This window comes from Pleurodeles waltl, chromosome 2_1 (assembly GCF_031143425.1).
Source record: "Pleurodeles waltl isolate 20211129_DDA chromosome 2_1, aPleWal1.hap1.20221129, whole genome shotgun sequence".
Lineage (NCBI taxonomy): Eukaryota > Metazoa > Chordata > Amphibia > Caudata > Salamandridae > Pleurodeles > Pleurodeles waltl.
In genome coordinates, this window is record NC_090438.1 from 94,975,190 (window position 1) to 94,991,164 (window position 15,975).

The 15,975-nt window shown below is 41.0% G+C and overlaps 1 protein-coding gene across 4 annotated transcripts in view; it reads left to right on the forward strand.

Moving 5' to 3' along the window:
* ARHGEF9 (Cdc42 guanine nucleotide exchange factor 9) overlaps positions 1-15,975 on the forward strand; it is a 902,972-nt gene that overhangs the window by 859,466 nt on the left and 27,531 nt on the right. For all 4 annotated transcript variants that reach the window (XM_069210611.1, XM_069210616.1, XM_069210633.1 and 1 more), the window contains one exon: positions 2,987-3,230. In XM_069210611.1, coding sequence (XP_069066712.1) covers positions 2,987-3,230 — 244 coding nt within the window. The remainder of the gene's footprint in view (positions 1-2,986; positions 3,231-15,975) is intronic.

Genomic DNA, 15,975 nt, shown 5'->3' on the forward strand with positions numbered 1-15,975 from the left:
CAGGCAGAAGCTGAAATGTAAGTTTCTTAATCTGTATTGTATGTATTACTGGTATTTATGTACTGCTAACCTAGCTATGAAGCAACAGAGGGCTCTACATTACATGAGGGTTGAGAGACTATTGATAAAATAGTGCACATCAAGTGGAATTACACAAAAATGAATTCACACACATTACAATTCACGTTATTAAGTGCAAAGAAATTACATGTTTTGCACAGAATCACACAATGTTGAATCAAAAGCTGAGGTCAGTTTACAGCAATAGCTTTGGTCGCTGGACCACATCTCACCCAGACAAATATACCTGACTATTTCAAGTTAAATCCCACAGAATGAGGAATAACTTGAAAGCCCAGCATGAAATTCCCAATTCCAAATGGTTTAACACACACATTTACCATCTTCTCTGACTAGCAGGTAAGTGTGTAGGGGGCAGGGTTGTGGGGAGAGGATGGGATTGTGGGAAGAGGGAGGAGAAGGGTGGCAAACGGAAGGAAGGAGCTTGCCTTCAAAAAGAGAATGACATGCTCCCCATGGTGCATTAGTAGAGGATTGGTCAGGGCAGTGACCAGGGCCAGGTTCCACTGCAGCTCATTCACAAGGCAACAGGCTACTAATATCTGAGGCGCATGAAATCCACCCACTCGAAGAGGCGTCTCCAGTCAACTTGCCGGCTGGCCATAAGCCTTCTGTAGGTAGGTGCTTAATTTGTAAATAAAAACGTGCCGGTGCCCAAAGCCCTCCTCTTAAACATGCGGCTGCTGCAATTAAATGAGCGAACGCGGAAAACTGAGGCAACTTAATCCTGAAGCCATCTCAGGCCTCTTGAATCCATTTAAAGCCACTCCCTGCCCCTTCAGCTCACTCTTGCAGCTTTCTGCTTTCTCCCATTGTGATGCTTTTTCATTTTTTTCTTCCTTTGTCTTTCCCATATGTGTCTTTTTCTCGCAGTAAATGCTTCGCACCGGCACCAACAGAAACACAAATTAAGCACTAATTAGTTCTGGAAGTTGCACCGTAGGTCAAGTTCCTGAGTCGTGGCTGCTGAGAAAAGCACCTTGTTGTACTCAGAAGTTTGGGACTCAGAGCCTGATTAACACACGTTTTTGTGTTCCTACGTACAGTCATGATTGTAAAGCTATGATTTTGGATCAGATTACCCAAATATGAATCCACAGTATCAATAGTTTAAGAATGTTCTGTGTCCACTGGCATCTCTAGAATGTTGCGTCAGCACGCGCCAGTCAACGTTGGCACGGCGTGGAGAAAGTACATCCGGTGACGCACAGCGTGTCAGCCATGGGCATGCCAGTGTCTGAATACTTCGCTGCCATGCGCACATTGCGTCACATTTCTTTACCACACATTTTCATAATTTTACTTCTCAGTTGTGCAAACGGGGTCATTGTTAGAAAAAGGACAAATCTTACAAAGCTGTGAGCCCCAGCACTAGGCATCAATGAAGATGTGTGCAATTTGTGCATCATTGTGAAACTGCTGTAGGTGCTGTGTCTCACAACTTGAAAATGACGCCCCCACAGTCATCATATTTCAAAACTGCACAGCACCAAAAGTATGAAAATGATGGAAAGTTCCTTCTTTGTGTGCAAGATGACACCCTTAAAATGCATGCTTTTTTGTTTTTATGTGTGTAAATCTTCTAATTAAATCATCTTAAATATCCAACATCCAAATCAAATATTTAAAGTCTGCAATCAGTACAAAAACATAACAGTGAGCAAGTTTCCTGCAGCTCAGTTAAGATTGCCGTTATTATAATGCTACCTTTAAAGAACTCCTCATTACATTCAGAAAAATTGGGTAGTTATTATCCCATATCTCTGTCGTTCCCAGTGATGCTTCTGGGGGGACGGCTGTAGCAGCACCGGCATTCTTCACCAGGCCTAAATGGCAACAACACCAAGGCAATGGATGGGATGCTTGAATTAATCTCAGCAACTGGCAATCACCTGGACCACATTCTAGTCTATTATTTTTTTCCCACCATCCCACTCTAGACAAAGGCTAACCTTATGCAAATCAGTGCCAACCCTGCTCCTCCTGGGAATAGTCCAACCCAAACTACCAGATGAGGCCCCCCTGTTGGAGGGACCACAAGCAACCCCACACCAATTTGGACCTACTTCGGTCTCATCAGCGAGGTTTAACTTGAGTCATGTGGCACAGTGAACACAGGACCCCTAAGTGCAAAAGGTATGCCCGAGATGTAGATTCCATGCTCACTGTCCTACAACTCAAGCTGCATCCTCCTGATGAGACCCAAATAGACTGAAACTAGTCTGGTCTGGCTTGTGTATCCTACTGGGTTGGCCTTGCCTGGCAGTTTGGGACAGAGCTGTCAGTACTGAATTCTGTATGGCCAGCTTCTGTCTGAAATGAAAAATGATGGATTGGAATGGGGCCCGAGCAATCAGTTGCTGAGATAAATGCAAGTATTACTTACTCACATTGTTTGTTATCCTGATCACTGTGACATCACTTTCTGAATGAGACTGGCAGAACCTGTTACAGGCGCAGTAGCACAGCTATCAAAGGATGGTTTCAGCGAGAGGTTTCCGTGGTAGTCATAGCCGTGAAGTTCTAAATCCACTTCCAGTGTTTCTGTAAGCAGCAAGAGAACAAGCACGGTGAGTAATCCAGAAAAAAAACTGAAGTCACATCACCACAAAGAATGACCTTAACTCTGACAACTCTCTCAGCTCACTCTGCAGAATGCTGTGAGGTAATTAAAAAGTTCCTTGAATTTACTTTTGTCTACAGTATAAAACTGAACGTCTTCATTTGCTATGCAAACTACTTATTCTGTAACCCACTGGGACTCATTTGCAAAATAAATATCTTGGTCTAATAAGGTTGTTTGAATGAGCATGCACGATAAATATCAATTAAATAGTAATCATTGTTGAGGTCATCAGAATACTCACCCACAATCACTGAAAACCTTCCATCCTTCTCACCCCAGGACCTAATCCGAAGGGATATCCTCTACTACAAAGGCCGCATCGACATGGACAAGTACGAGGTCATCGAGGTGGATGATGGTCGCGATGACGACTTCAACGTGAGCGTGAAAAACGCCTTCAAGCTGCACAACAAGGAGACAGAGGACATACACCTTTACTTTGCAAAGAAGCTGGAGGAGAAGCTCCGGTGGCTTCGAGCCTTCCGGGAAGAGAGGAAGATGGTACAAGAAGACGAGAAGATTGGTAAGAATCCCAAGTATCTTCCAATAGTAACCTGTATGATTTTTCCCTATAATTCATAAATGATTCATAGAGAATCCTTATGGATTTCTGAAAGGAAGACCTGGGTGAATCAGACTAAAAGCTTATGTTGTGGGTGAAAGAGTTTGGCCAAGGAGAGTCCCAGACATTTAAGTCCTGGAGGAGCGCCGATGCGCGGGTCTGGGAAATGGCTATTAATGGTACTTAAGCAGCGCAGAGAATGAGCTTAGTGTTTTATGAGAGGTGGAGGATAAAGAGCTCAGACTATGTGGTCCAGAACAACACTGACCTGGTTAGGCGATGGGCCTGGCTTGAGCAGTGAGGGAGCAAAATGGATGCCATGAATGATGGCGGTGGGCAGAGGTTTGAGAAGCGGAAGCTTTGAGACACCTCCACACCTGGCCTTGGAGACACCTGCTTCCGGGAGCAGAATACCCAGAAGCAGCGGCTTTAGACTGAAGAAGGTGAGGAAAAGGACACGGGTGGCCACGCAAGTGTGTGACTCTGGCCTGCGTGCCTGGGAGGGTGGCACTGTTCTAATGTTTCAAGCTGGGCTGGTACCGACCTCTAGGCCCCACTGCCTTCTGAAACGAGAACTAGGCGGTGGAAGGAGGAGATGCCAATGTTCAGTTCTGGGGATTTCCAGCCCCCATGGAAAGGGTTTGGCTGAGCCAGAGCTGGGATAGTGGACACTGGGAGAGACGATCTGAGAAAGTCGTAGGATGAGCAAATTATAATATACTGGCATATGGCTTAAAGAGGTTCAAGGGCCCAGGAAATGCTCACGAGTCTGTTTCTTCTATTGAATCCTGAAACTGCAGGAATTAGAATTTTCAATGGTGATGATGAAATAAACTTGGCAGACTTGATAACTGAAGACTCACAAAAATTACGATGTAAGTTCAGTCAGGGTTGAAGTGAATTTGGAGCTCTGCTCTGACGGACAACAGGTGAGTGTTTCTTTTGCTGCTCCTTTTTTGGAATGACCAGAATTTGCTGCGAGGGGCCTTGTTAGCGGCAGAGGCTCACTTGTTGTGAAAGAAGATGCAGAGATCACAAAGGAGGGCTAGAATCAATACTGTGATACTTTTACTTAGATTCAATCTCACAGATAAGTCATGGACTCAAAAAAAACAAGTAAAGTGTATCAATTAAGGGCACCTTCATGAGTCAGAAACAGGACACAGCTCTGTCTCCCAGAGCCTTTGCAGAAGGGTCATGCTGGGCTTCCTAAAGGTAAGAATAAATTAAAAGGACAGTTTCCCTATAGAGCATTTTAATAGATTAGAATACATGATGGACACTTTTTATGAGTTTGGACTACCTCTCCCACCCAAGTAGGTGCTGCGATTAGCAAATGAAGAAAATAATCACCCTCATTGGACACGCATGAATGCTTGGATGCTGCCCCTCTATTTTCATGTTAATGAGCCACACAATGTTGTCATTATTAAATTGAAGAGAGTCTCTACTTTAGGATTGTTAACTTTATTGCTATGTTTTTGTTCTTGTTACATACAGAAGGCAGTTAAGAGCACACGTTTCCCCTACCTCTGGGTATTTGATAGCTAGCATGGTTGAAAGTGGAACACATTTCAGTGGATTGAAAGCTGCCATCTTTATTAAGCTACAGCATGTGGGCCCAATGCAATTTGTTATGACATTGTTCAATATATTGACCCCTAAAACATAAGGTCTAAACCCCCCATTGAAAAGGAAGATGCTATTGAAATGTCTAAAATGCAAAGGTGTTTCAAAAACATTTTTGCAAGAAACCCATTTACTCTTAGATGATGTCCACAGACACTACTTGCCCTTCTTCCCCTTGCAGTATCAAGTCTCCAGCACCCCCAAAAAACCAAGGTTCTGATGATATTGTTTAGGGTCGGCTTCTTATTCTTAAGGGATAGATGGAAGGCAAACTTATAACCTTGGTTTTGGTTGCTCGGAGAGGAAGTTGCTGTCTTTCAAAGATATATTCTTGACTGTGGCTGAAATAATGGGGGTGAACACTGATCTTAGGGGGGCTTTAATGCAACAGTAGACCCTACGTTACCGCTCTAATAAGAGAATTGGCATGTCTAGCGCATCAAGTACAATAGTAGATGGTCTTAGAGACTTGGGCTGATGGTTATTTGGCAAAACAACAAACCCCCGAGAGGGACTATACATTATTTTCCGGTGGCCATAGGACATCCTCCAGGATTGATATGTTTTACACCCCCAAAGATGGGTTGTCTATGTTCCCCATGGGTCAGTTAAGGGCACAATTGCTGTCTGATCATGCTCCTGTGTAAATCCAATATGATTCAATGCTGATGAAATCTCGTATAGAAAGGGGTGGCACATGAACGGCATCGCATTCAGAGACCTTTTGGTGAGAGATGGTATTCGAGAAGTATTAGATCCTTTATGATTCAGTGACCTCCCTTTAGGTTAGATGGGATGCAGCTAAGACTGTAATGAGAGGGAGCAGATGTCACACACCAAAAAGTTATTTAGAAGGAATGGAGCTTGTAAGTTAGCACTAGAAAAGGAAATATCCTCTGTGAAAACGGAAAATAAATCTACATTATCTCTTTATGTCTTACAAGGAACTACAGAAATTAAGTGGGGATCTGGAGCAAATACTTTTAGAAAAAATGGCACGAAATATGTTACAAACTAAAGAATTGCATTATGAAAAAGAGGAAAAACCATATAGGCTTCTTGCATACAAAATTACAAGGAACCTAAAGAGGAAGGTTATAAAAGCTGTTCGGTCACCAGAGGGCCTAAGGAGAAACTGGACTGGGGATATCCACTAGATATTTCATGATTTGTATTCATCACTCTCTGCTGAAGAAAGAGTTCCAGATTTGTCACAGGTGGAGTATCTGTGAGTTATGAAGGTTAAGAATATTCCGCCAGACCTGTTGGAACCATTAGGAGAACCCATTGCTCACCCATGAAGTGTTAGAAACTATGAAGTTCTTAGCAAGTATTGCAGTACCAAGTCTTGGATGGCTATACTGCCTCCTTATATAAAGCTCTTGAGGAGAATCTAGAGATACACTTGTCTCATACTTTCAATTCTCTTCTTTTTATCTACAGGAGAGGTAACAAAACTATTATGGTTTCAGAAACAATCCTGATATCCAAGGCAAAGAAAGATCCTGTATTATATTCCACAGTGGCAATAACATTGTTTAAAAAAAAAATTGTTAGGCTTCTTGTAAATAAGCAGCCTTGAAGAAGTCTTGAGTGCCCCTGGAAAACCTAGCATGCGCTACTAGGAAGTGATAAATCACAAAAACTTTACAAAAAACGCTATGAAATTTCTTGGCAACCTTTCTGCATGGGCCCTAGTTTCCCTGCAGATCCTTGAATGCCCCTCCTTCAGGGGTATATTTGTATCTGTGAGTTTGTGTAGCTCCTTTAGCCCTCTAAGTGAGAGTTGCACTGGTGAACAGTCACATCTACACAGCTGCCTGAATATTATTATTTCATAATTTGATTTTTGGCTGGATTGTTGATGCCAAGGATATATTTTTTACAAATATAGTGAGGCTAGGAGATCAATACCACCATTATTTTCTGCTCATAGTCCTTTGTTGGAACATCAACTTCATTGGAAGGTCCTAGCTGGGTTACGCATTCAATGGCAGCTGCAGTGTTGCACACGTAGGCATTTCTATGCCTCCTGTTTGCAGACATGAAAAAAAGCACAAGAACTGATAGCAAGCCACTTGCACCAATGAATGCAAAGCATGTTAGCGAGACGAAGGAAGTCGTTCACCAGTCGGTAGCGGGTTACAGTCAGCAAGCTACTAAGCAGGACACAGAAGGAGATTGGTGTACGCATTTTTAGCTTATTGCAGGGTTGATGTTCAAGTCACGCAGCGTCTTTTAGTTTGACACACGCTTCAAGACCTCTTGGTTAATGTAGCACAGGGAGCAACGAATGCATCCTGCCGGCTGAATGCAGAGAACAGGTCAAGTGGCCAGACACAGACTGTGCTTTGTGGCATCCGTTTGCAGGTCACATGGAGTGAGTCATGTACTGTTTGTTAATGGAGAGCAGGAGCAAGGCATGCATTTTCTATTAGCCAGAATTAGGACATGTCCCCGGCATCAGCTCGTGGCTAGACACAGGGAGCTAGGTAAGCCGCAGCTGTTAACGCATCACAGGGAGCAATTCATGCTGAACATTGAGAGTGATTCATGTACTTTCTGCACAGTTGGACACAGAGAGCAAGTCAGGTACGTAGACTCAGGGAGCAAGATGCATCCTCCTTGGTCACTCATCTTAAGAAGCAAGTCATACACCTTTAGTTGGGTACATGCAGTGATTCTAGAACTCACCGTTTCCCGATTCAAGATCCAAGTCATGCATATAAAATATATGAGTGAAACTCAGATACAGCTGAGAATATGGTGCTGGAGGTTGGAAAATATTGATGTCAGAATATGACGTAAATGAAAATGCAAGCATGCATGGGAAAACCAGCACATAATATAAAATGATGTGTGACCACCCTTTAATAATTACAATAGTGATGCACCTCTGTGTATCTGGAGACATTTCCAAACAACATGAGCTTTGCCGTCATGATTTATGTTGTCACTGGATGCCCTTCAAGGGCTCATCCTCTCATTATTCAAAGTAAGTCATTAATTATTCCTATTTTTACACTGGAAAAAGCTAACCTTTTCTTCAAGAAATGCCTGGTTCAGGATGCGCTGATATTTGCCTACAGTGCTGCACCGGAGCTTTGTAAACCCAGCTTTATAGGCATTACTATGTCATTAAAATGTGAGATGACCCTGAAAAGCAATGTAATATTTGTGTGAGTACATCTGAAGAACTACAGACAATGTATCAATGTCTTCCACCAAATTCGAATATGGAGGTTATCCCTTGCAAAGAATAGCTCTTTGATCTTCAAAAGGTTTACATCTGCTGAGAGATGCTCCCAGAGACATCATACTGCGTTAATTGTGCCTAGATTATCTCCGCTCTAACAGATACAGATACCTGCAGTCCACGCAAACCAAATTCCATACATTTTGTACCCTACCCCTCTACTCCTTTCTGCTATTTACTTTCATTCCAACCCCAATAAAGCAGATACCCAGATTGCCACCAACTTTCTTCCTCGTGTTTCCTAATCTGATTACTGTCCACAAGCTAAAGGATCTTCCTCATAAATCACCTTCCAATATTTAGATTATTGTACCTTTTTCATATCTATATTTTCAAGATTTGCCACCTAATTTATCTCTCAATCTTGTGGCCATGCCACAGATTTCTGTTTCGTATCCAAACATTAAGGTTATTCCACCAAATTGAGCTATCTTTAATACAATAATTTCACCTATTTCATCCTCCTGTCTTAAATGTATTCCATGTTGTTCATATCTCATTCTTAAGGTTATGTCTCCTAATGTAGCCCCTAATGTTAAGGTTATTTCTCTTGCCGTAATGGTCAACCTGAAGGTTATTTCATCTAAATCATCTCCCAGTCTTAAGGCTATTGTCTAAGATTGTGAGATGGGTCCTAATCCTTCTCCCAATTTCAAGGGCATACCACCTAATTCCTCTGCAAACCTTAACGTTATTCCCCCTAATCCATTTTACAGTCTTAAGGGTTTTCACTCTAAAATGAACTCCTCTTCTCACAAATTCTACAATGTAGAGTAATCTTCCATTAATATACTTACTATCTCTGGTTCTTTTAATGTATCCCTCTTCATTTTTTGCTACATGAATGCCACAGCAGATTGTTCCATAGAGTATCAACGGTTGACCCAGGGTACGGGTTTGGTAAAATGTTACTTTGACTAGAGTAGTACAAATCATTGCCCCAGTCCATGCCGTCCATAATCACAGCTTTATAGAATCTATACAGCATTAGGGGCCAGATGTAGCAAAAAAAGATTTTGCAAATCGGAAATTGCGAGTCGTGCGACTCGCAATTTCCGATTTGCAAAATCGTTTGCAGAATGGTATCTCCGACATCTTGTGAAGATCTCCAAGGGCTTGATTTAGAGCTTGCCTCCTGTTGTGTGAAGTCTCATGGAGACCAAAGACTTCTCTCTGCCCGCACCTGGAGTCTCTGGAGAGACTCCTACTCAGCCCTGTGGTGCCCATCCAGTTCCTGGGACCCCGAAAGGAGAAGCTGGCAGCCTAAGAGGAGGAAATCAATGCACAGAGCGTCGTGCGGGGAAAAGATCGACGTGACTATGATCTGCGACAGGGAAATCGACACACCGCCGGCTTTGCGGCTGAAAATCGATGCTCGCCTGTAATGCAACCGAAGAATCGATGCACAGAGCTAGAGAAACTACGTGCAGCATCGCTGACGGAGGTTGGGAGATTGCACCCCATGCTGCGTGTTTTTCGGATCATCGTGTGGCTGGATTTCTGACACAAACACCGCTGGGCGTGTAAAAACAATGCAAGGCCTGCCCGGACCCGAGAGTGCTGACCGGATCGACACATCACTCTCCTGCGGAGAGAAGAAACGACGCATCCTGACCCAACGAAAGGAGAAACGAAGCAAGGTCTCGCTCGTGAGTGAAATCAACGCATCGCAAGCCCTTTTTGACGCACACTTGCCCATGCGGAGTTATTTGTGATGCACCAAAGGTACATTTTCACGCTAACAGTGTTACTGTGTGTTTAAAACTACATGAAAACTCTTTTTGCTTTTTAATTGATCACTTGTGTATTGTGGATTTTTGTCGTTTTGTTTAGATAAATATTTTCTATTTTTCTAAACCTGTGTTGTGTCATTTTGTAGTGTTTTCATTAAGTTACTGTGTGTGTTGGTACAAATACTTTACACCTAGCACTCGGAAGTTAAGCCTACTGCTTGTGCCAAGCTACCAAGGGGGTAAGCAGGGGTTAGCTGAGGGTGATTCTCTTTTACCCTGACTAGAGTGAGGGTCCTTGCTTGGACAAGGGGTAACCTGACTTCCAACCAAAGACCCCATTTCTAACATGGGTGCAGAGTGCCTCCTTTCTGCAGCTTTCTTCATGCCGTGTCTGTTGTTATTAAAGACCCCATCCTATATCTGTTGTGATGTCATACATTTCTGAATTCCTCCTCTATTCAATACTTTGAATTCCTGAATTAAACATCCATGATCCATTGTATTGCATTTCAAATATAGGTACAGTTCATAAACCTAAACATTCCTAAATTCTTCCAAAGTGTATCAGAGATAGGCAAGTATGAATATGCAGGTGTGCCTGCTCTGTGTTTATCCTCATACGATTATTGTGCATTATGTCCATTGGCAAATTGATGTTTTTCTGCACTTTTTAGGATGATGTCTTAAGCTCCTACCATTTCCCACTTCCCGGCACTCACAATAGTCAGGGGCCACAATTGTGATGTTAAATACCCATGCCTGGTATTCAGTAATTAAAGCTGGACACCACCTCTTTAAAAGTGAGCTAGTGTTTATTAGATTTTCTGTTTTCAGTGATAAATGGATATACTACTGCAATTGTTCAAAGAAATGGGTGGTATTTGAAAATATAATTCACTGTTTCCAGTCACCACTAGGAAGTGAAGTGTTTGATTATTGAAGATAAAATCGCACAAAGACCCCTTAAGAGCACCTCTAATTTATGAGAGTTGTTGTTCAAGTGCTAGTATATTTTTTACATTTAACTGTTGAAAGATTACATGCATAACTTCAGTAACATCTAGATTTCTGTGCTCATTTAAGAAAATTTCGGTTAATATTGATACACGTCACAAAAAAAATATTCTTATTGTTAATTTTGCATGTGGCACCTCAATTGTTGCTTACCAGAATAAAATAGTAAATTTCAGTTTATGGATCTATATTGCACCAGCATAAAAGAGCCAACAGTGTTGCACCTAGAAATTAACCTGTACATGCAAAAAAATATCATAAGGGTTTGGCATTCAAAACAAATCATTTTACATTATGTATTTGACAGTAACATAGTGAATGTGATGATAGTAGCTGTATGCACATTATCTGAATTTCCAGATGCACCTTTACAGAGAAATTGCTGCATTTTTATCCTATTGTGCAACTGCATTTGCTAAAAAACAAAACTACCAATCTCTGCATAATAACACCCTTTGCATGCCATGTTAAAATGTAATAAACACAAAAATATAAAGAATAAGATCTTGCAGCATTATATGTGTACTATGCTCATTGTGCACAAGAGCTCAGTATGTAAAGTTGTCTTGTACTGTGAACATATTATTGAGATATTTTCCAGAGCTCTGTTGTTAACACACCTGCAGGAAGTGGACCACAGACAAAAAGGATTTGGTATAGAATGGAAGCATGCTGGCCTTTTTATACAGCACTTAAATAAATGACTCTGTAGATGCCTTCATCCCGTTTTTAGAGGAAAGGATACAATTCACAAAATACACTTAGAAGTAGTCTTAGCCTGTCAAATTAAATTACACTGAAATTTATTTCACCTTCTAGTTTAGCATACTTTGACAATTTGATATATCACAGTATCATACATATACATAATCATCAATTATCATTAATTGTTCCACAAATGAGCTGAATGTTCTGAACTAAAGGTGTATTATTTTCCCAGTAGAAAATTAGTTATATCATAGAAGTGATATTGCATCTAAATGCCACTATCCTGTGATTTGTGCATACAACATCGCTGAAAAAAGTGTTCAAAAATAACCTTTGCTATATTCTATATTTTAGAACAGATCACAGTTGAGTATTTAAGAGGTTGAAAAGCATATTCACCATAAAAAAATGGCATGTCTTTGTAATTAGCCCCTCTTCCCACGATCTAAGATGTCTATGATCTACCCATAACACGTGTAGCTTTGAGCAAGCTTTATTTCTGCATCTAATAATCTCTCAGTAAAGATTGTTGTTAAATTTAGATTCTACTGCTAGTATGTAATACATCTAGAAGTATTGTGTACCTTTCAAGGTGGAATGGTCTAGTACCTTGTAAACCAGGCTTCGCCAACAGGTAGCTTGTGAGCTACTGATAGCTCTCCAGCTACGTATGAGTAGCTCTCCTGTGTGCAGAACAGATTACTAAATTTGCAGCTTTTGTTTGACTGTATTAATAGACGTATACCAACATTGGAAAATGCATACCTGAGACGTAAATGTGCTTATTTTCAGACCTCACAAGCTTGTTTGAAAGAAAATGGATACATTTCGAAAATATATTTAAAGCTGATATGTATGTGATTATCTTATTCGTAATATTATTACCTTGGTTCCAGAGGTTGCAGCTATGACTGCTATGTATTAGTAGTATGGGATAATTTTTATCGAGGAGAAGTAGCTCTTATTACAGAACCCCAGTTGTATACCATACACTAAATCACAATGATTATATTTAAATTCTAAGCTCAAAATAACAATCAAGAATTCATCTGATGCTAAAACTGAATTTTCATCAAATAAAGGAGCTTACAGAAATATGTTAAAGGACTGTAGCAGAGTGTTGTCAATTAAGTTGTAGATTTGTTTAATAGATGCAAAAACTCAACTGAAGCATTTGTCTTCTTTGGTTGATTCTTTTTAAGTATTGCAGGATAGATGTTTATGGAGATTCTTCTCTGCACTGCACACAGTTTCACAGAATAATACTGTTGTGACAGGGTAGTGGAGGTTTGCAGTAAATAAATGACAGAAAATAGAAGCCTGGGTCACGTGTCATTTCATTGGTGAGCTCCACCCCTTATGTGCGATGGAGGATAAGGTATGAAATAATTCACAGAATAGTAGGCTATACAAAAAACAATTGTTCCACCCTTGGTATTCTACAGACCAAACTATTTTCAAAATAGATCCTAATGAATGTAATTAGACTTGCCTTTGATATAGGCAACTGAGTGAAAATACTATGCAATAATTCTTTGATTAGTATGTTGAATATCTCCCAAAAATAATTATTACATGTACAAAGGCAGTAAAGTTATGAGCCTTCGAGATCACACACCTTCCAGCTTCAGAGAAAGAGTGAAGGTGCCATTGTGGCTTTGCAAGCTAATTGCACCCCTTTTGCAAGCACATTGGTGATCCAACAAGAAGTACATGTGAACTCAGCATACAGTATTCTTTGCTGGATTTACACAATGACTAACACCTTATGTTTATATAGAATATTGAGGATGTGCAATCATCATGATGATACAAATAAATAATGGTTTCCTTGCAGCAAAGAAGATAATTTGCAAATGATGATTTTCTCAGGTCGCCCTATTTCGAGGGCTGCCCATGTTACCATGGCTGCAACAGTGTCTGTTTCTATGGCAACCAAGACTAAACTTAAATAGTATTTCTAGGTGTCATGTAATTGACCTGGAGTTCAACCTAGCTGGCAATTGTATATTTTCTGATGTCTCCTCACGGGGTTCTGAGAGATATTCCTGGAATCCTTAATACATTTGTTGGATGTAATATTTTCAGATGACTCGATTTCAGCAGAGAGCACATGTTTGAGGCCGAAACCTGTATTGATTATCTAAGTGTTTTCTGGGATTTGGAGTCTGGCTCACCTCAGCCTAGGCAGTTGGTTTGTAGTGACCACAGCCATTGGAATGAGGATGGACTGTAGAAACCTGCTATATTTAAGCAGTGCCTCGATGGACCTAGGGTCCGATCTTTATTTGCTGGAGCTCAGAAGTGTTCACTTGTAGCACCCTTCTTGCATGAGCTTTGCTGGATGCCAGCCTTGGGGGCCACCACCCTTAACATGTAGTGCATTGAAGACACATCTCTATAAGGGAAGGCCCTGTAGTGTCTACAAATCAAGTTGTCCCCTCCTAACCAGTGTCAACTGGGTTGTGTTTTCCAGTCTCGGCCCCTCCCTTACAGAATCCTTTTCTCTCAGAGAGATATGTCCAGTGCCTTCCAGTAAGAAAGTTACTGTGGCGTCATGTCTGGTAGGTTGACCGTTGTTGTCCACGTCATCCTGTTTTCAGCATTACCAGTGCCATGAATCAGAGTTTACGAGCATCTCACGGAAGATTAACTAAACATAACAGAATGAAAAAGTGGACTGGAATTTGTTTCTGATGACATGGAATCATCTGGTAGCCTCATGAAATGACCTGCTTGCTTGCCCTGTTCACCACTGTGGATGTCTGCACCTACCGTGCCTTCCATATTGACTCTACTCCTGACTTGTATGAAGAATGTGTGTCTTATTCCTCCTGCTGGAGCTATTTATATGGTGTTCATAGCTGTTACCTTTTGTGTTATCAGCTGCTTCTGTCTGGTTAACTTATGGTCACAGCATCAGGAAGCCTTTCGGGCTTGTCTACCTGCTGTTGTTGATAAAGCAGTCAACACTTTACTGATTGGCATGGTGTGAGTTCATCTAAGAATCAGTCGGCAGTGGATATTGTCAGGTGATCTAGAGTAATCAGCTGAAGGGAGCTTCTTGTGCTTAGGGACCTTTGTGGGATCATGGCCTGATTGGAACCTCCCACGCTTGTGGAAAGCCGGTTAGGCATGTCATGAACTTGTGCATCTATCATGAGCATCATAATATCAATAACCGATGGGATTATCGTCAGGAAATTTCAATGAATCAGGTGAGGTTATTTGTATGTGTAGGCAGTAGAACCCAGAGACACGAGGTTGCCTTTCAGACCTACCCGCAGATGTAACATATGCAAGTATAATTCTCCATATCATGGAGGTGAAGTGTTTCTGTTCTCACTAAGCACCACCACTCTTCTTCAACTCTCGAAGAATTATGCAACGAGTACCGAGTATGTTGGTCAACAGTAGTTGTATTTCTTACATATGAAATCATTCTATTTTACTTTGAATCTAGCCAATCTTGGTTTTAATGCCTTTATTGACGTAATTTGAAAAAGAATGCAAGAATGCTACAATACAGCGTAAGTTTACAACCCTGATATATTACCTGCCGAACTTCAGGTAAAATACCATTTATAGCACAGCTTCTCTGATTTGCTTTTGAGTAGCAAGCCCAGTGTGCAAACACTTAAAGTATAATGCACACAGCAGGCTTCTTTCGTGACAACTGCATAACTGCTTTCGAGCACGTGGGCCTCAAAAAGCTAGAGCTTTGCACTATTTTTAGTTAAGATCCATCAGAATCTGATGCATTTGGAGTTGTAGAATGGCCTCCTACTGTTTTGCAGCTTTCTTTGTACATAGATACATTGAGAAAGTGCTGTGCTCTATGAAAGTACATATATTAATATTATTATTGACAATTGATTGAATTACCAGAAAATATGGATACCTCTCCTCACAGGGGAATTTGGGATTATGATTTGAATACCATACCAATATATCATGAGCTCTTTTGATATTCTAGACTTACAGGAACAGGACCTAATGTAAATATCAAAGGCTGGTAGGGACATCTGAAGTGATGGAGAAAGCCATCAAAGTGTTTGTTCAAACTATTTAGTTTTTTGCACTTTCATTGATTCGCTAAGGATGAATTACATGAAATCAATAAGTTTCAGCAGAATGTACACAACTGGTGATAGACATGCATATTCTGCCCTCTAGCAATTGTCATGCCAGGTACTAAGACTTATGAACCAGAGGATTTGCAAGCCCAAGGCTCAGGTTAGAAACAAGAGGAGCTATGATTCTGTTTTGCCTAGTGGTTAATCATTTTAAAATGCATTTCAATTTCATTCATGTTTTTCGCTACCATTGCACTGCCCTTTGTTCCACGGATGATGTATGCAATGTA